At 53.8% G+C, this 20073-nt stretch overlaps 1 protein-coding gene and 1 non-coding gene across 3 annotated transcripts in view; both read left to right on the top strand.

The window, feature by feature from the left end:
- The window catches only part of AP2A2 (adaptor related protein complex 2 subunit alpha 2), an 87790-nt gene that overhangs the window by 46468 nt on the left and 21249 nt on the right, over window positions 1-20073 (top strand). For both annotated transcript variants that reach the window (XM_039221505.1, XM_039221504.1), the window contains exons 3-6: window positions 9296-9438; window positions 11061-11254; window positions 13567-13696; window positions 16763-16864. In XM_039221505.1, coding sequence (XP_039077436.1) covers window positions 9296-9438; window positions 11061-11254; window positions 13567-13696; window positions 16763-16864 — 569 coding nt within the window. The remainder of the gene's footprint in view (window positions 1-9295; window positions 9439-11060; window positions 11255-13566; window positions 13697-16762; window positions 16865-20073) is intronic.
- Window positions 1935-2063, top strand: LOC120223446. Its single transcript, XR_005526296.1, has one exon. It is a non-coding gene; the product is annotated as a U6atac minor spliceosomal RNA (small nuclear RNA).

Here is a 20073-nt window from a genome sequence, read left to right as displayed (position 1 = left end):
ATCTGGTAAGCAGTTGGCATTATTGAGTATGTGTGCACCTTGAATAGTAACAGATAAGAGAAAACCCACCCTTTATCCTCAGAAACCTGCACCCTGGGGGGCTTCTGATTCCAGTTATGGCAGATTAGCTAATTTACATCTGTACCATACGATAGGAATATAATGCAAGTCACTAATGCAGATGCACATACAATTCTACATTTTCTGGTAGCAACATTAAAAAATAGTAAGAAGCAGATGCAACTAATTTTAGGGTTGGCCCAGTTTGGTGGAGTGCGTGACTCTTGATCTTGGAGTTGTGAGTTTGAGCCCCACGTTGGGTTATTATTATTGTTAATAAAAAAGCAACAAACAAAACTTTAAAAAAACCTAATTTTAATACATTTTATTTATTGTAATATGCCTAAAATATTATCATTGCAACACGCAGTCAATAGAAAAAGTTCTCTTTTTGTAGAGCTATCTTACAGTTTTTTCATACCAAGTCTTTGAAATCTGATGTGTATTTTACACTTAGAGCACGCTCAGCGCTCCTGCAGACCAGCCACACATCCCAGTGCCCAGTAGGCACATGTGGCCAGAAGCTGCCGCGTTGGGCAGCGTTGACTTCAGATGCAGTGTTACAAACATCTCGAGGGGTTGCCTGGCTGGCTCAGTGGGTTGAGTGTCAGATTCAAGTCCTAATCAATCTCACAGGCCTGAGATTGAGCCCTGCATCCCAAGCCCTGCTTGGGATTCTCTCTCTCTGTCTCTCTCTGTCTCTCTCTCTCTCTCTCCCCCCCCCGTCCCCCCCCCCCCATAATAATAAAAAAAATCTTGGAAGCATCAGAGAGTAACAAGAAACAAGGAGAATTTCTGGGCCTTCTCTAGGAGGAGGGAAGTGTCCATGTAAGCAAGTACAGCATGCAGCTGTTTATGCCTTGACAGCATTTGCTAATTCCAAAGAAAGAACCATGAAACAGAGACATTAAGGTGACCCTGAAAGTCAAGAGGGTGGTTATCTGTCAGGGTGACTGCCCTCCAGGGGACATTTACAACATCTGGAGACCGGTTTCTTTGTCACCACCCTGGAGGGGATGCGTTGCTGCCATCTAGTGGGTGGAAGGCAGGGAAGCTACTGAACAGCCTACAGCACATACAACAGCACCCCCTTCCCTGCCCCCCAAGAACCACCTGGCCTGAGAAGTTAAGCAACCCTGGCCTAGGAGAAAAATCAAAACCCAGAGCCTGCAAGAAGTGGAGATGCTTTTTACTTTACGTGGAGACTTACAAAGACAGTGCCCTAAGGCAGGAGTGGACTGGATGTGAGCCAGCCCTATCACAGGTGTGCAGCGGGGCTCTGGACACCTCAGACTTTACACTCGAGGTAAGGTAAGAGCAGTCCTCTGAAGGAGGACATTGCCATTGTAGCCACAGATGGTTCCTAGGGTTTTCACACATGTAGTCCAGCACAGTCACTGATCACTAGGCGCATGAGGAGTGAAGGTGGCGTGAGCAAGAACCAGCAGAGACCACGCAAACAGAACCCTAGAGACCTCTGATACCAGATTCACATCGCAGTAAAGGAGTAGGTTTACCATTTTTCAAGTAATAAAGGCACACTCAAAATTTGTAGCAGGAAACTTGGGGTGTGAAAGGTGACATAGTGGAATTTGAAATATAAGGCTAAATGGAAATTCCAGAACTGAAACCCGCAGGAACCAAAATGAAGAACTCTGGATTTAACAGCAGACGTGGTTGAAGGGAGATTTAGTGTTCTGAACAATGGAGAGGAACAAAGCCTGTCCTGAATATAGGACAGATGGAGGGCAAGTAAGGGAAACAGGAGAGTGGGTGAGAGACAGAGGGATGTGGTGATACAGTCTCGAAGGTTTAATTGGCGTCCCAGAAGGAAAGGAGAGAGAATGTGGCGGCTTTTAAGATTGCATGAAGTTGCGTTGTAGGAAAGGAAGGAAGTTACCTGTCCCCTTGGTGGGGACAGCAGAGGCCCTCAGGCCTGGCAGCATGCTTATCATTAGGCTTTGCCACCTACTTCGTGGCATGTGACCATCATTGAGTTTTTTCCCCAATAAATCCTTTATTTTGTATTTTTATTTATTTTTTAAATGTTTATTTATTTTTGAGACAGAGAGACAGAGCTTGAGGCAGGGAGGGGCAGAGAGAGAGAGGGAGACACAGAATTGGAAGCAGGCTCTACGCTCTGAGCTGTCAGCACAGAGCCCGATGCGGGGCTCGAACCTACGTGCCATGAGACCATGACCTGAGCTGAAGTCAGATGCTTAACCAACTGAGCCACTCAGGCGCCCCTCCATAAATCCTTTAAAGTTTGATTCCTAATTCTGTCTTCCTAGTTTTATATATTAAGAATTTATTTTTCTGATTTCAGTACATTGTGAGATATCTTCAACATTTTAGTGGATTTGTTTGTCTTAAAAAGAATGCGTAAAATTTATAAAACTGCAGACTCCACACGCACAGGTGGCATGAAGGAGGTACACCCCTAGACGCATTATTGTGTACAGGCAGGGATCACAAGTCACGGGAGGGGAGCTGTGCTGGCAGCCGACTTTGCACACGGTGGAACGGAAGGCTGGCCCTGTGCTGGAGAGCAGCCAGCAGAAGACTACCCAACGAGAATGTCTTCGAAGATCGAAACTAAAACAACTTCTTCAGACAAAAATGGAGAGAGTGTCCCATGGGGAAAAGAAAATTCTAAAGGGTATACTTCAGGCCAGGAGCAGATAATTCCAGATGCAAGGTCAGAGGGGCAGAAGAGGAGGAAAGAAGTGGCGGGCATGGAAAGAAGTGAGCGCACGATAATGCCTTGTGGCGATACAGACACGTGGAAGCAAGTAGATGGGAGGTGATAAAATGCGACAGTCCTGGAGACGTTAGAACATTGCATCTATAATCCAAAACCTTGCCACCAGGAAAGCTGGAGGCTGAAGGTGTCACTGGTGAGCTCTGTCATTTGAGGAAGGACATGGGGCTTGGCCATGTGATGCGGCCCGTGGAATGTAGGCCACGACCGCGCGCCACTTTCAGACCTAACCTTGAAGAGGGTTGCTCATTTCCCCTCGCCCCTTCAGGGGACTTCCCGTTGCCTCCTTGAGAAGAATGTGCTTTGGGTGCTGCTGGGCTGAGAGAAGGAGAGGCACCCTGTGCAGGCCTAGATCCTGCTTGTGGCTGGAGGCCGCCCCTGCCGAGCCCTGGCTGACCTGCAGACGCGTGAGCAAGAAGTCGTGCTAGTCGTGTGGGCCACCCAGGTTTGGGGTGGATGGGGGTAGTTATGACGTCAGCCAGCATGCTCTACCTTGAACCATTTGGGAAACAGCTGCCGTGTTACCCTCTACGGAGACATCATGATTGGTTAATCCTGTCGCGGGAGCTTACCAGATGGCATACATTACCTCACTAAATATGGGGTATCCGCCACGGTCTGGGGGGACGCAGGTGAATGAAGAAGTTCCTGTAAAGGGCGGGCACCTGGGTGGCTCAGTCGCTTAAGCATATGATTTAGGCTCAGGTCATGATCTCACGGTTCATGAGTTTGAGCCCCCAGTCGGGCTCTGTGCTGTCATCGCAGAGCCCTCTTTGGATCCTCTCTCTCCCCCTCTCTCTGCCCCTCCCTGCTTGCGCTGTCTCAAAAATAAATAAAACAATAAAAGAAAAGTTCCCATAAAGAACTTTGGTTATTGTAGGTGTAGAAAGAGTTAAGTGAACCACAGCTTTCTATGTAGGAGGCGTGAAAGCTCACAGGAAGGGCATGCCACACGGCTCCCGACGGGCCAGCCATACTGCCCGGTGCCTTGCCAGTGTTCTCCCAGGTTTTCTGCTCTGCTTCCTGCTGGATTTGACAGTAATGTTTTAATTTCTTTTTTTTTTTTTTTAATGTTTTATTTATTTCTAGGAGAGAGAGAGAGACAGCATGAACAGGGGAGGGTCAGAGAGAGAGGGAGTCACAGACTGAAACAGACTCCAGGCTCTGAGCTGGCAGTCAGCACAGAGCCCGATGCGGGGCTCGAACTCACAAACTGCGAGATCATGACCTAAGCAAAAGTCGGACGCTTAACCGACTAAGCTACCCAGGCGCCCCTACAGTAATGTTTTAAAAGTTGGCTTTATGAGATATGATTTATTTGCAATAAAATTTACTTAAGCGTGCACTTTGAATTTTGGAAGATGCATGTATTTGTGCAGCCACCATCACAAACGACGCAGAGAACATTTCTGTCACCCCATAGGTTCCCTATGTCCCTGTGCACTCAGCCACGTTCCTCAGCCCCCAGTGGCCACCGGTCCCCTTTCTGTCACTGTAACTTTGCTGTTTCTTTTTTTTTTTTTTAATTTTTTTTAATGTTTTATTTATTTCTAGGAGAGAGAGAGAGACAGCGTGAGCAGGGGAGGGTCAGAGAGAGAGGGAGTCACAGACTGAAACAGGCTCCAGGCTCTGAGCTGGCAGTCAGCACAGAGCCCGACGCGGGGCTCGAACCCACGGACCGCGAGATCATGACCTAAGGGAAAGTCGGACGCTTAACCGACTAAGCCACCCAGGCGCCCCTAGCTTTGCTGTTTCTTGAAACCCACATGAAAGGGATTGGGTGCTGTGAGGTCTCTTCAACCTCACACACAACCCGTGTGTGTGCCCATGAGCCCTAGGCGCTTCCCGCACAGCGTGTGCACTCACCCGCGCTTGCCTGCGGGGCCGAGGCTGCGGTGAGCCCTCCCTGTGGGCACGCCCCCTGGAAGGCAGGGGGCCGTTTTTGGGGGGTGGCTGTACGTGTCTCACCCCTGGCAGCAGTGTGTGAGACGTCTCTGTTCCTCCATGGCCCTGCCAGCACTCGGTATGTTGATCTTGTAAAGTTTAGTTACTGTGCTGAGTGTGTAGTGGAACCCACTGTGGTTTTAATTTGCATCTCCCTTTTTTTTAACCACTAAAGTCAGTAAGCATTATAGAGAGAGGAGGAAACGCCTCGGGTCTGTGGGGACCTGGGGATGAAGAGTGGATTCTCTGGTGTGAGCATTTGTCAGATAGTTAACGGAGGAGGCAGACAGAATGGCACAGGGGCCAGGGAAGAATACCGTCAGGGTGCGGACGCGAGGGAGTGCCATGTCCATCCCGGGTATCTTATTCTTTCCACCTCTTAGATTATAAGATACTTGATGAGTGCCAGTGTCTGTGAGAGAAAACAGTGGGAAAAGGTCACAGCTCAGAAATTGTCTGGAAGAGTCTGGTTCCTGGGATGCGGGTGCTGTGCCCGCAGCCATGCCGGTTCTTGCTGGCATCTTATTTGTTAGGTGAGAGCATCGTTCTTGGTGAAATAGGGTTACGCTTGGGGCAGCTGTGCTCAGACCTCACGGTGGGCCATGCGGCCTCTCCCTACTTTATGTGAGTGTCCCGTGACCCTCCCCCCGCCCCACCAGTACAGGCTGAGTGTTTGGAAACCTGTATGTCCCAGGCTATGTCTCTGTTTAGCACAAGGGTCCTGCCTTTAAGGCACAAAAGACAGATTTATGTCAGCCCGAGGCCTGCTGGGGTTGTAAGTAAAACTGGTAAGCATCTTTCTCCTATCCCTGAAGAGTGGTTCTGCTGGATGAATGTTGGCCGTCGCCACTGTCGCCTCAGGGTAGGCTCTGAGAAGCACGAGTGACTGATGGTGTTTTAGGTTGATTGGTGCTAGGACATAGTGGGGACAGAGCAGGCAGGGACACAGCAGAGTGGTGTGGGGGCATGTGCGGAGCACCGCTGTGTGGGTACGCAGGGCGACTTGGCTCTGTCCCGGACGCTAGGCCGTTCTCAGGCTGTGTGCCCTCCGGCCCAGCACTTGAGGAGGAGGGAGCGTGTTTGTCCCTGCATCTGGATGCAGAGGTGACCCTCTCACTCTCCAGTCTGGGGTCTTATTGCTTAATATCTTGTTACAGAAATAACAGGTTTCTGTCATCCTCAGACCTTTTTCACATTTCACGTTCTGAAATTGGCGTGAGTCTTAAGGGCCAGTGATAAAGGGTCCTCATGAGCCTCACGTTTTCTCAGGCACTACTATGCCCCGGGGTGGTGTCCTGCTTCATTTCTGTAACAGCTCACTGAGGAGGGGACAGTAGACAAATCAGGATGCCCAGGGGCACAGACTGGATCCTGACCTTCAGTCAGGATGTGTGGCCTGTTTTCCACCTCCCCTCTTCTCTGATCTTCCCAGTATATGGGGACACGGGCCACCCCCTTTCAGGAACAAGATGTGGAGTATGACAGTTTGAAATGACTGGAATAAGGACACAGTTCTAGCCTGCCCTGAAACTAACACTGTGAGGACCACCTCCGTCTGGTGTGGTCTGAGTGAAACCACACCGACTTAGAGGGACGGTCACCGTGAGGAATTCCAGAGCTCTGGTGAGGGTGACTGCAGGGCCCAAGGCGTGGCCCCTCAGGCTGAAGGAGATCCCCCAGGAGGACCGATCTGCGGGCCCCTCCTTCGAGCAAGGGAGTAACTCAGCCCCCAGAGAGAGAGAAGGCAGCTGGGTTGGCCGGCCCGGGCGTGGGCCATCGGGAATGTGCAGAGGGTGGTGACCCGCTTCGGGCAGGAGGTAGCATGGGACTGCAGAGAGAGCCGGGATGCTGGCATGGGCACCGGGGTTACATTGAGAGGCCTGCAAGGTTATGGCCAAGGCGAGGCCCAGAATTCACTGTGGGGCCTCAGAGCTCCTCCTGTCCTCACCCCGAGCTGTGGGAGGGCCCCTTCTGCAGCTGTGGCCCCCCAGTGGCCCTGCACTGAGACAGCCACGAGGGAGAGGTGTGCAGAGGGCTCTGCCCTGGGCCGTTTGTGAGGTGCGCTTGGAACTGACCAGTGGCGTGGGGACACTGTCCCGACAGCGAGTTCTGTCCTTGGGAGACGGGCTCGGTCTCCTGAAGAATGAAGAGGATGCCAGGCTCCGCACACGTGTGGACGGGGCTCCTGGTGCCCGCGTACTGGGTCTTGCTCCTGAAGTGGCTGGGTCATGGGTGCTGGGAATGTACGGGGTGGATGCAGGCGGAGCCAGCAAGCGCACTCTTTGCCGACAGAAACAAAGCATCTGGGCTGTGGATTGAGCAGAGCGCTTTGTTTTTGAGGCCTCTCTGGAGGCTGAAGCCCAGGTTCCTTCACGCGGTGCCCCTGGCATCTCTGTGCCTGTGAGGGCTGGCGGGGCCGCTGTAGTCAACCTCTTGAGCTGGGAGGGGGCCTTGTAGCTGCTGCTGAGAAGGCTGGTGGTTGGACACTTGCCTGAGAAGGCACTGGAGTCACCATGGGCCCAGAGACGGCGGGGCAGCCGCAGCCAGTGCTCCCCAGACCACATGAAGCTCCAGAGGATCCCGCCTCCCCAACCCCCCAGCCAGACTCCTGTGTGTGTCTGGGAAGTGACAGTGCTCCCCGCCCACCCGCACCGCTCCCCACAACAGGACCCAAGGTGGGGGCGATCCGTGGAAAGGAAAGGCTTCCCCACTGTTACCCTTGAGTAGGTGAGGAGCCCCTGAGAGCAGGGGGGGCTGGACTGGGTGGGTACCCGGGGGAGGCGTGTAGGCAAGATGTGAGCCCCGCTCTCGTGAGGCCGTCATTTCTTTCCTGATCGCACTGCTCTGTGGCACAGTTGGTTCCCCTCGAGGGTGCCGCCCTCTGCCTGGAGGGGGCTCTGGCTCCAGGTGGGGTGGCCTGCCGGACTGCCCTCTGGGCTGGGACCCAGGTTCCTCTCCACTCTCTGCAGTACCTTGTGAATTCCCAAAACTTGCCTCTGGGCACTGGCCTTTGCCTACGTCATAGCCACACCAGGGCCATAGCCACACCAGGGCCTGGAGGGGCCTGCTTACTCTTGCCTGAGTGACAGCCCTGCTGTAAGTCTCCTGGCCTCCGGGAGGGCTGTAGAAGGGACCCTGTGTCTGGGGCCCTGCAGGAGCAGAAAGCAGTACGGGTGTTTCAGGGAAGGAGCCCCAGGCGCTGCTGTGGCCAGCCCCACAGAGCTCAGTCTGACCCAGCTGTCTGTGTCTTCAGTCACTGCTATGTTTTCCTTTAGGATGTGCTCTGAGTAGCAGGGACCTGCCTCCAGGAGGTGAGAGGAGGTAGAGTGGTACCTTAGGCTTGGTTGTCAGAGGAGGCTTCTGGAAGGTGATGGAATCCATGTTGGTTCTCAAAGGATGGCTGGGTGGGTAGGAGATGGGCTGCTTGTGCTGTGCCCGTAGACACCCTCCCACCGCAGATGGGGGTGCGTCCCAGCCAGGAAGCGGCAGAGGCGGGCTCCCCAGGTGCAGGGAGCAGATGAGCAAGTGGGGGCTGGAGGTGGTGGGGGAACTAGACCTGGGCCCCCTTCATACTGTTTGCTCATTAAATTAAAAAAAAAAAAATCATATGCCAGTTTGTTGGTGAAACTGGGAGGGAGGGTTTCTCAGAGCTTCTCAAGGTGAAGTGACCAGCTGGCTGGCTGACATGTGATTGTCACCCTAGGAAATCTGGGGGGGGGTGTCTTCTAGACCACGTTTTGGGGTCAGCCACTGCTTGCTTGCCCATGAGCACAGGTGTCCCAACCCATGAGGACCCCTGCTGTCATCGTCTTCCCCTTTCTCCGAGTCCTCACTGGCCCTCACATGTCCCACGTGGGGCCTGCACACTGTGATAGTGTCACTGGAAGACCTAGCTCAGAAAATTGACCAGTCTCTCTGGCTGTCACCCCTGCAGTCCTCTTGCGGTTGGCTCTAAGGAACACCGTACACTTGTCTGGCAAAATGAGAACTTCGATCCTTAAAATGGTGCAGGATGGTCCTTTTTAAAGTAGCAATCTGTATTCTGCCAGTGATGTGTCTTGAACCTGCCTCATCATGATGTCTAGCGAGGCGCTCAGTCGTGCTGTGATTAGGATGAAGACACCGGTCCCTCGGGCACTCCTATGTGTGACTTCCGCAGATGGGTGATTTGTCCTAAAACTGAAGCAAAGGGGGATCATTTAGAGCATATTCATCGGCCTGTGGGAACGAACCTATTTAAAAGACTGACTTGCTGACTCCAGGGGTCCTGGTGAGGCCGCGGTGGGCCCCGGGGGGCCTGCCCAGGGCTGTCCAGGGAGGGCAGAACTCTTGCTGTAGGGATTCCGGTTTCTGTTTTTGAGGGAAGCCATACTGTTGGGCTCTGCCGTGCACCACTTGGTCTGGAAACATCGTTCGCACTTGTGTGCAGCACAGTGGTGCTGTGTCCAGTGGAAGGTGGGCCCGCACCCTGTTGTCTGGCTCTTGCTGATGACTTCTCTACTCTCCCTGCCTCACCCACCTTTTCTGTAGGTGACAAGGCTCTTGATGGTTATAGTAAAAAAAAGTACGTCTGCAAGTTGCTCTTCATCTTTCTCCTGGGTCATGACATTGACTTTGGGCACATGGAGGCCGTGAACCTGCTGAGCTCCAACAGATACACAGAGAAGCAGATCGTGAGTGTCACCGAGGGGTTGGAGGGCTGGGGGCGGGGCTGGCACCGAGGACACTTGAGGTGGTCCCAGGGCCTCCCACCCCTCTAGGAAGCAGTTCTGCCGGTGGAAGGGGCTTTTTTCCTGGGCAGGGTTCTTCTGATAAGGTGGCCATTTCTTGCCTTGCTCTTTCTTTACACCTTCCCTGCAGTGGAGATTTCCTGTGGGTCTAGAAGGATGCTGCCAGGAGCCAGGTTGGGGTGTCCAGGGCAGGCCTGTTTCCTGCCCCAGAGCGTCTGGCTAATACACTGGCACAGACACCCCTCCACACCCCTGGCGGCCCCTTGTACAACTTTCCCTTTCTGTCAAGGCCGCCACACCCACGTAGCTGAAGAGCCGGAGCTGCACATGGGTGTGCCCTTGCCCCGCTCCCAGCTCCTGGTGCCCTCCTAGACGGTGCTGGCACCCGGGCACCTGAAGCCCCTTCGGGCCTTGTAACTTTAGCTCTGTCGTCTCACAGAGTAGCAGTATTTTTATGTTTTCCCCAGTGTTGCAAAGTTGTCTGTCCAAAAATATGACTTATAGAAAGTAAAAAAAACAAAAACAAAACCTAAATTTCCCCCAGGAATTTCAGAAAGTATTGGTATTTACCCATTAAGAATTCGGGTGTCTTCCATGGACCATCCAGTCTGCTGGGAGGCCCCTGGGGACATAGTGACCAAAAGCAGATGTGGGCCCTGCTCTTTTTAGTCAGGAGATGGCACCCTACAGCCCGTACACAGAGAATTGTAGCTGGGCCAGTGCCCGGGGAAGGAGTTGTGGAGAGCCCTCTGGGGCCCTGGGAGGGAGTGGCCAGTAGGACAGGTCCCCCGGGGTGGGCGTCCTGAGCCGGGACAGACGGACGAGGACTTAACTGGGGGATAAGGGCGGACAGAGCCAGTGGCGCCCATCCGGGGCCACGTGCACCGGAGCTGGAGGGGCAGTGGTGGCTGGAGTGGACACGGGGAGGTGGGCTTGTGGGTCAGGCCTTTCTCCCAAGACCAGCAGGCAGCTGTGTGGAGTTTCACCTCCAAGGTCAGTGATGAGATGGGTCTTGAGAAGATCACTGTGTCCCCTGCACAGGGAGGGTGTGGACAGCAGGGGTGACACGGGGCTGGAGTTGGGCCAGTGGTGAGAGGACGCTGAGGGCGCAGAGGCAAATTGAGAGAGAGGGGAAGGCTGTAGTGAGCAGGCTTTCGAGAACTCATCGTAGTTCTTCAGGGCCTCTGCTCAGGGTCCTTTCCACCCTGTTCAGGACAGTGTTGAGTCCAGATTGCTCACACGTGGTACCACGGATAGGTGAGTGGGTTGGGAGGTGGGGTGGGGACCGAGGTGTCTGGTTCCCATGGGAACATCTGGCTGCGTGCCTCTTAGGTGCGTCCTGCAGGACTGTCCTGTGGCACAGCTGGGAGTGAGACTTTGCTCCTCTAACGGAACTGGTGTTTCCCTCAGAGTGCAGAGCAACCCTCCACGGCACGACTCCTCTGCAGGACACGGGGCAGCGGAGGCGCGGGAGGCCGGCCGCAGGCTGGACGCGTATGCCGTGCTGTCCCGCGTTGACCCAGGTTGTTGTGAGCTCTCTGTCCTCTTGTGTCTCTGGAACCCAGGGCTACCTCTTCATCTCTGTGCTGGTGAACTCCAACAGCGAGCTGATCCGGCTCATCAACAACGCCATCAAGAACGACCTGGCCAGTCGGAACCCTACCTTCATGGGCCTGGCCCTGCACTGCATCGCCAACGTGGGCAGTCGAGAGATGGCTGAGGCGTTTGCTGGGGAGATTCCGAAAATCCTTGTAGCTGGGTATGTGCCCTGTGCCTTGTCGCAAATGCGTACGTCTCTCACATTAAGTAAATCCAACATGCGGTTACTTAAAGGATTTATAGGATGAGTTCATCTCTGCATCTTAGGCAGCGGGAGAACCATACGTGTAGGTGCCTGGCCAGGGTCCGTCACCCCTTTCCTGCCCCAGTACCGCTGGGGTTTGAGGAAGATGAAAGAGGAACCCTGCCAGCCGCAACCAACCGTGAGGGGCCCGGCATCCCGCGGGGCTGCAGAAGGAGTGTGGTTTTCCTGGGTGCAGCGTAGTGCCCCTTCTTGCCCTTTCTCCAGAGTCGTACTGAGGAGAAGCTCAAGCACCCAGATCCCAAGAGTTCTTAGAAAGCTCCCCTTTGATTTGGAGAGAGGCCACATGGGGCAGAACAGGCAGCTCTGGAAGAGAGGCACAGAGCATGACAGAGGCAGGGCCCTATGTTCGTGTTGCCGGGCTCTGCTGGGCTGGGGAACTGACCCAGGGCCCACACCCTGGGGACACGACTGGCTTAACAAGGGCCCTGGGCCTGGGCACTTCGTCGGGACCAAGCTCTTCCAGGATGACTGACAGTGCAGACAGAGGCCATGGCACTCTGGATGCCTGGATGCAGCTCCAAATCCTGCCCCGAGGGTCAACTGTGCCTCGGGGGCGGGCCCTGGGCCGGACCAGTGACCAGAAAGTCTGGCTGCACAAGCCCTGGGGGCGTGTCTGTGGGAGGCGTATGCTGCCAGAGGGAGACAGAGAGACCAGGCTGGAAGGGAGGCCCACGGAGGGGGCTGGGGAGGCTCACAGACACACCAGTAGCAGGTTGTGCACTAGAAGGACTGCCGAGCTGCGATGACACGTTAGGGTGTGGGTTCAGGGCCACACAGCACCTTCTTTTCCTCACTCATTAGGGCTGTTCCAGGTTGGGCAAGGCCTTCCCTGAACCCCTTTCCATGTTCTTGGCGCACATAGGGAACACGGCTGTGCACTGCCTGCCTCCACCCTTGGAAGGCAGACTCCCCAGGGGCTGAGGTTTCTGCCCGCTATCGCCATTGCTTTATTTCCAGTATTTTGAACAATACCTGGTATGTAGTAAGTGCTTGATAAATACCTGTTGGGTGAGTGAGACGTAAAGCAGAGATCATCTCTGAAGAGTATTCAGATGATAATTGAGAAACGTTTTTCTGAAATAAAGGATGAGTCGCACCTGCGGGTTGAAGGGCACAGAGGGTGCACAGTGGGCCCCGGTGTGGATGGGAAAGGGGACAGTCCTGCTGCAGGAAGACAGTTGAGCCGTGTCTGCGAGTTTCACAGCCTGGGGGACCTGGTGTCGTCATGCCCACCCAGCTGGATTATCTGTCAGAGACAGACACTCGACACCAAAAGGCTTAGGTCGCGTGGTGTGCACAAGCCCTATTTGAAAACCATTCCCAGATTTTGAATATGCAGCTAACCCACGGACAGCTCAAGGTGAAGTGCTCAGGCCAGAGATGGCCAGAGATGGGTCGAGGCGCTGCAAGGGGGGGGCGGATGCAGAGGAGAGTGTCAGCAGTCAAATAACTGCACCAGACTTGGCACATTGGGGGCAGGATGGCGGGTGTCTTTTATGTGGGGGCTTAGTAGGCATTAATGAAGAGAGGCTGCCGTTGGCCCGCGACAGAACTGAGACAGAGTCGGCAGCGGCCTCCCTGCCTTCCCAGGGGTGTTGGATGTCGTACTTCCCTCTCCTTGAACGTTCTTGTGGCGCGGGTCCCGGGGGCGGGAAGGCCCTGCCGCCCAGCCATGGAGGCACAGTAGTCTCTTGGGGCGGCTGTGCGTGAGGCCTGCAGGGCGTGCTGCCTGCTCCTCGTGAGGACTGTGTGGGGCCAGGGGGCCAGGGACGGACTGCTCCCCGGGGCGCTGGAATCCTCCAGGAGTTTTATAAAGGTGGGTTCTCTTGGAGGTAGAATGGGGAGGGGTTTGAGGGTCTCATTTTGGGCTGGACTCATTTAGGAATGAGAAAGCCGCAGGGAGGTGAACGGTAAAGATGGTCCCCAAGGCCCCTCTGCCCTCCATGTGGGACAGGAGCCCCCACTACCTCCACACTAGTGCTCCGCCCGTGCTCTTTTCCAGACGGCCTCCCCTGGCTCGTCCCTCGGCGGGCCTGTCGGTCTCCCGGCAGCTCAGCGGAGTTTGGCTGGGGTTCGGTGGGGAGGAGGGGTAACAGTATTGGGCGCACCCTCTGCCCTCGGCCAGCGCTAGAACCGGGGCAAGAAAGCCTCCCAACGCCCTGTCCTGGGCTGTCTGCCTTCGAGCGACACCACTGCTTATCTTTCAGAGACACCATGGACAGCGTGAAGCAGAGCGCCGCCCTGTGCTTGCTGCGCTTGTACCGAACGTCTCCGGACCTCGTCCCCATGGGTGACTGGACATCCCGGGTGGTGCACCTCCTCAACGACCAGCACTTGGTAAATGCCTTTGGACTAGGGTCCTACTTGCCCCACCAAGTGACCGTCTCTGGAATAGCCACTAAGAAAGCAGCAGCTCAGTGCTTCCTGAGGGGACACTCCTGCAGCTTGGTCCACTGAGTCTGCGAGCTTCGTGCGCCCCTGTGGCTCGGGGGAGGGGCCCCTCCTTCCCGGGGGTGGGATTGTGCAGACACGGCCTCCAGCCCACCCCAGAGCCAGCTCTCCGCAAGGCTTCCCGAGTGCTGGGGACCGCACAGACCAGTAAGACTGAGATCAGCGGCTTCTGGAAACACCTTGTCCAGAGAGGGCAGTCTGTGTGGCATATCTGTCTGTTGGGAGATGATGAAGGTGTCCTGTGACCCCAACCGGAGCTCACGCCTGTGGTCTTGCTAATCTGCAAGAGTGTTCCACAGGCCACGCCTGACTGTCCTCCCTGTGTCACAGATGGGATGGTTCGGTGGTTGTGGTTTGACATGGGTCACAGGTCCTGTTCCCACCAGAGGGGCATACAGGGTCATGACACTGGGAGATGGGATCGAGTTGGAGCAGATGTTGGGCACAGTGGCTTTGTGCTGTGTGAATTGTGTTGTATCAGTGAGAGAATTGAAATGTAACAGTTTTCCTGCCCAGTAGATGGGTGTGAGTATGCAGGGTGCTCATTACATTTTTCCGAGAAAGTAATCTACCTCAAACATTAAGTAAAAACTAAATGATCGCTGCATGCAGGTCAGGGGAGAGAGCTGGTAGCTGTGCTTGTCTGCTTGCTGTGTCACGGCCACCCCGGGGGCTGTTCCCGCCTTGTCGTTGCCCCTGTTTACTGGCTGTTTGTGTCCAAGCAGAGTAGCCCTGCCTCCGCGGCCAAGTCCTAGGAAGAGGGGCAGGGGCCTGGGTGGGAGAGGCGTCAGGGTCAGGGGTGCACTCTGGGTCACGCTCAGGCAGGGGGCAGGGTCAGGGTCAGGGGTGCACACTGGGTCATGCTCAGGCGGGGGGGGTGCTGGGTCAGGGTCAGGTGTGCACGCTGGGTCACACTCAGGCGGAGGGGCTGGGTCAGGGTCAGGTGTGCATGCTGGGTCACACTTGGTTTGTTCAGGTTCACACTCTGCTGGTGGAGTCGGGAAGCCATGCTGGTGGCTGTGGGGCTTAAGGCCACGAGTCACCCACCAGGCGAACCCTGTGAGGCAGTGGGGTTTTTTTCAGTTTCTCACATGAGGAAACCGAGGCTCAGAGAGATGAAACGGCTTCACATAGATCTGAATTTGAGCCAGGAGGTAACGAAGGGTCAGAGCTGGCACAGCTTGGGGGGCCCGAGCCACATGGCCAGCAGATGCGAAGGCCCTTGGCCAGCAGACACCCACACCCAGCACTTCTCAGAGCGTTGGGGAGCACGACTCTGCTTCACCAGGCGTACCGCCTGGTGCATTCTTGTCTGCAGGCCGCCAGAACCCAGCTCGAAAGGGGCGAGGTAGAGGGGAAGGCCCAGCTCGTCACCCCGCTTCCTTTCATCCCTGCTGTTCTCGGCCCATGGTCACTGTTCTCGTGGTGCCTGTCCTCCACATGGGCTTGGCGTCTGTGTCATGCACCTCCTGGCTCTGCCAGTGAGAGAGGCCTGAGACTTGGTTTCTTTGGTCTCAAGGTCAAGAATGCCCAGAGGAGTGTCAGCCGCCCATACAGAGCCAGCCCCCGTGGGTCGGTGTTCTGAGAGCAGTGGAAGAGTTTGGGGGGGTGTGGGGGGCAGGTGGTGAGCTGTGGCCCAAGGGGCAGCACTGAGGTCCATTTGGGCCTCCCCTGCTCTTCTCACAGGGGCATAGAGGCCGTGAGACACTGCTTTAGGAGTCTCGTCGGAATGTGCAGACCTGTTCTGTCCTCCTGATGGGCCAGGCCGAGCCCCAGACGCTTAGGAGGCGTGGGGACCAGCTCTGCCTGCCAGAAGCTACATGCTCACAAGTACTCATCCTTCAGAGCTGGCTTGTGAGGTGAATCTTTTGGTACTTATTTTGCCCACTGAGAAATGGGCATTGAGGCCAGTTAGGTCTGTTTCTCTGGTGACGCCTTCACGCTGGCATCGGAAGGCTGAAGGAAGCGCTCAGCTCTGGCTCTCTGATGTGGTGTCCGTGGCCGCCAGCTCTCATCCTCATGGCTTTGCAGCTGAGCAGACTGCTGGCTTGTCCCACCTGCTGAGGAGCGCGGTGGAAGACGGCCAGCGGGGTCCGGCCAGGGGCCAGGGCTTTCCTGGGCTCTGTCTGCATCCTCATGGTCAGTGGTGTCGTTCCTTTGTTCTGTGTTCTTATATTTGTGAGAGAGCATCTTTACTTAACCAGCATCTTCCTTCAAGACGCGTGGATTGCTGGGAGCTGCTCCTAGCGGAGCTGGGACAGGGACAGCTGTCTGCATGGAAGGTCCCCGTGCATTGAGGCTGGGTGCTGTGTGGGGGCTGTGTAGGCAAGGGGGCTCGCCTGGGTGCTTTGGGGGGCAGCGTGGTGGGATTCAGCTTGGACCGCTTCCAGAGAAGGGAAAGAGTAGGCTGTGTCAGTGGTTGTTCTCCTCGTGGGTCTAAATAGTGTCTCCCTCCCCAGTCCACACAGTGTGATTTTTTTCCTTTTTTAAAAAGATTTTATTTTACACCCAATGTGGGGCTCGAACTCTCAACTCGAAGATCAAGAGTCACACGCTCCACTGGCAAAGCCAGCCAGGCTCCCCCATTCAGAGTGATTTAAGTCAGGGGCCGTAGTGAGTGCAGCTGACCACAGGGCTGGACAGGAGGCCAGACCCAGAGGAGGGCCGGAGGGCAGGTCGGCACGGGGCTGGAGCGCGCCACGTCCTCTGGCCTCCGCTGTGGTGGGGTCTGGGCCACACGTCCAGGCTTGCCAGGGGAAGCTCCAACAAGAACGTGGCAGATTTGTGCGCTCCGGATTTTGAGAGATCTGCGGGCCAAAGTAGTTGTGAATCTGGCCCACAGACTGCAGGTGGTTGCTCTCCGTTCAGAGTTTTATTCGGAAAATGACTTCACAACGAGAAGTCAGGCACTTTGGCTGCAGTCACAGTTTGTATCTGTCATGTCTCTTCCAGGGCGTGGTGACTGCGGCCACCAGCCTCATTACCACCTTGGCCCAGAAGAACCCTGAGGAGTTCAAGACCTCTGTCTCTCTGGCTGTGTCCCGGTTAAGCAGGGTGAGTCTGTCGATGGGGAGCGGATCTCATGGTGCCGTTTGGTCTTAGTTATTTTATTTAGTCAATACATTGGTTTGCTGTTTAGAATACAAGATACTTGGCTCAGTTCGCAAATTCAGGACTGAGAACTCCTCTTGGTTAGGAATTCTTTGGGTTTTCTTTCAGCCTCTTTGTCAGTCGAGAAGTGTCCTGTCTGTACAGGAAGGTGTGCAGAGAGAAGCAGCCCGCTCACACTCGTGCAGCCCGAGCACCACTCAGCCACCGCGCAGGGTGCGGGCGGGGACACTGGCCGGGGTCTCCCGTTGCGGGAGCCCTGCCCTCACTCCTGTGGCCTCACTCCTTGCTTTCCTCTCCTCTGCTGCCTTGAGCGGGTGTCCTTAGCTCTGTCATCTAGATGTGACTGCGCTCTGAATCTTCACACAAATGGATCCCACGTATGGGGTGCAGTCTTTCGTGTCTGTCCCGTCATGCTCCGCATTGTGGAATGGCCGCATTTGTCCTGTGTGCTGTTCCTTCAGTTTTTTAAAAAGAAGTTTTTTGGGGGGTGCCTAGCTGGCTCAGTCGGTTGAGTGTCCGACTTCAGCTCAGGTCATGATCTCACAGTTTGTGGGTTCATGCCCCGCATCGGGCTCTGTGCTGAACGCTTGCCAGAGCCTGAGGGCTGCTTCGGATTCTGTGTGTCCTTCTCTTTCCGCCCCTCCCCAGCTCATGCTCTGTCTCTGTCTCTCAAAAATAAATAAATGCAAAAAAAATTAAAAAAAAATTTTTTTTTTAATGTTTTATTTACTTCTGAGAGAGACAGCATGAACAGGGGAGGGTCAGGGAGAGACACACACAGAATCTGAAGCAGGCTCCAGGGTCTGAGCTAGCTGTCAGCACAGAGCCTGACGCGGGACTCGAGCCCACGAACCGTGAGATCATGACCTGAGCTGAAGTCGGACGCTTAACCGACTGGGCCACCCAGGCGCCCCTGTTCCTTCAGTTTTGATGCTGTAGAATTTGAATGAAGACACAACATATGTGCCCAGCACTGAGGTGGGTGTGAATCACCTGCTGGGAACAGCTTGGTGTGCATGTGCGTGTGCGAGAGAGAATTGCTAGTGGGTGTGCCCCTGAAAGAGGCAGCGCTTCATCCCAAGGGAACAGTGCCAGGGTGCTCCACCAACAGTGTGCAATGCCCGCTGCTCTGCATCTTGGCTTTTTAAATGTGAGCCGTGCCGGCACGTGGCGGTGCCTTGTGATCTAAATGTACGTTTTTTTCTGCACCAGTGAGGCAGGGCAGCTTTGCATGTTTATTGCTTTCTTGAAGATCTTATTTTGTGAAGTGCCTGTTAGGAAGTCTTTTGCCCCTTTTTCTACAGGGTTAGCGCTTTTTTTTTTTTTTATTTTATAGAAGTTGTTCTTTACATACTTTTGGTATGAGTGCTTTCTTGGTTAGATTAAGATGAACTAAACAAAATTGCCCACGTGTAACTATTATTGGTCTTTGAAAATGGTATCTTTGTATATGCTTCAGTCTGCTCTGTGTTTAAAAGTCTTGTCCTACTTTGTAACTTGCCGTTTCACTCTCTTGGTGAAGTCTTCTCTGACCAGAAATTCCCCGTTTTAATGCACTAATCCTTTCCTTTATGGTCAGTGCTTTTTAGACCCTATGTATGAAGTCTTTCCTTGATCTGGGGTTTCACATTTAGACCGACCACCTGCTCTGGGACAGGTGTTTGTATCTATGCAGTGCTAAACGGCCTCCCTGCCCGCACCCCCAGCAGTGCTACCTTGGCCATAAAGCACCAGGCTCTTCGCCTCTCTCCCTGGGCATCTCTGTTCGTCTTATACTGTCTGCTACTGGGACTTGAGGGCAAGTCTCGATGTCTGCTGGAGAACCTATCTTTTCCCCCCAAGAATCCTTTTGGGACTGCCTTTAATCTGTAGGTCGGTTTTGAGAGAATTCAGATCTTTACAGTATTGGGTCTTTGAATCCATGACCATGGCATACCTCCTCATTTATTTGGATAATCTTTAATTTTTCTCAGTGATGTTTTATAACTTTGTGAGTAGAGGTTCTTTTATCTTTTGTCAGATATAACTTTATACAGTTTATTTTTAAAATTCTATCATCAAGGATATCTTAAAATGCTACTTGTAAACTAATATGGATTGGTTTGTGCCAGTGACTTTGGTACCTTGATTATCATTAATTAACTGGTGAAGCTATCTGAGATTGGGGTTTCTTTGTCAACAGTTTTTTTTTTTAATTTTTAAAAAAAGGTTTTATTTATTTTTGAGATAGAGACAGAATGTGAGCAGGGAAGGGGTAGAGAGAGAGGGAGACACAGAATCTGAAACAGGCTCCAGGCTCTGAGCTATCAGCACAGAGCCCGACGTGAGCTTGAACTCATGGACGGCGAGATAATGGCCTGAACTGAAGTCGGACACTCAACTGATTGAGCCACTCAGGCATCTCTGTCGACGGTTTCTTATTAAGGATTCAACAAGTTAAACTTATTAATTTGTTTAATAAATTATGAGTCTTGTATTTTTTTATACTTTTTTTCATTTTGATTACGTTGCACTTTCCTGACATTTGCTAATATGTCTAAATATTCAGATGTATTGACAGAAAGCTACTCTGCGCAGGGGTCTGTAGTGCTGCCTCCTCCCCAGTGTTGACGCAGGTATTGGCGCATTCTCACTTTCCTGATTAGTCTCGCCAAGTGTAATGACTTCTTCTGACCTTGTTGCCCTCTCTATTTTGTATTTTTATCCCTGGCTAGTTTCTCTTCATGTTTTTATTTTCTCTACTTTTTGAGTTTATTTGTTACTCTCTTTGTAAATCTTTGAGGTAAATTATTCATTGCTTTCTCTTTTATATTTGCTTCAAATGGGTATGTTAAAGTTGTAAGGTTTTGAGTGTGGCATTAGCTGCACGAGGCTGCCTGTGCTGGCTCCCCCTGTGCCGAGGAGCACACTGCTACTGCCTGTCTCCCTCCTCTGCCTGCCTGTCTGCCTTCTGTCGCTCTGCTTGTTCTGCCCGTGCCTTGAACAGCGTGGAGCTCACCTGCCTGCAGGAGAGGCCATGTCTTGGGTCCGGGCTGCTGTCTTGCAGCTGAGGGCAGGAATCAGGTGAGCCTTCCTGAACGTGTTTACCTAGGACCTAAAGTGTCACACCTGAGAGCTTTGTAGGGCGTTGCTCCTCTGGCTTCCCTGGCAGA

This window comes from Hyaena hyaena, unplaced genomic scaffold, assembly GCF_003009895.1.
Source record: "Hyaena hyaena isolate Hyena2069 unplaced genomic scaffold, ASM300989v1 scaffold_989, whole genome shotgun sequence".
NCBI classification, from domain to species: Eukaryota; Metazoa; Chordata; class Mammalia; order Carnivora; family Hyaenidae; genus Hyaena; species Hyaena hyaena.
The sequence above is the reverse complement of the archived record's forward strand: the minus strand, read 5'-3'. Positions and strand labels throughout refer to the sequence as shown.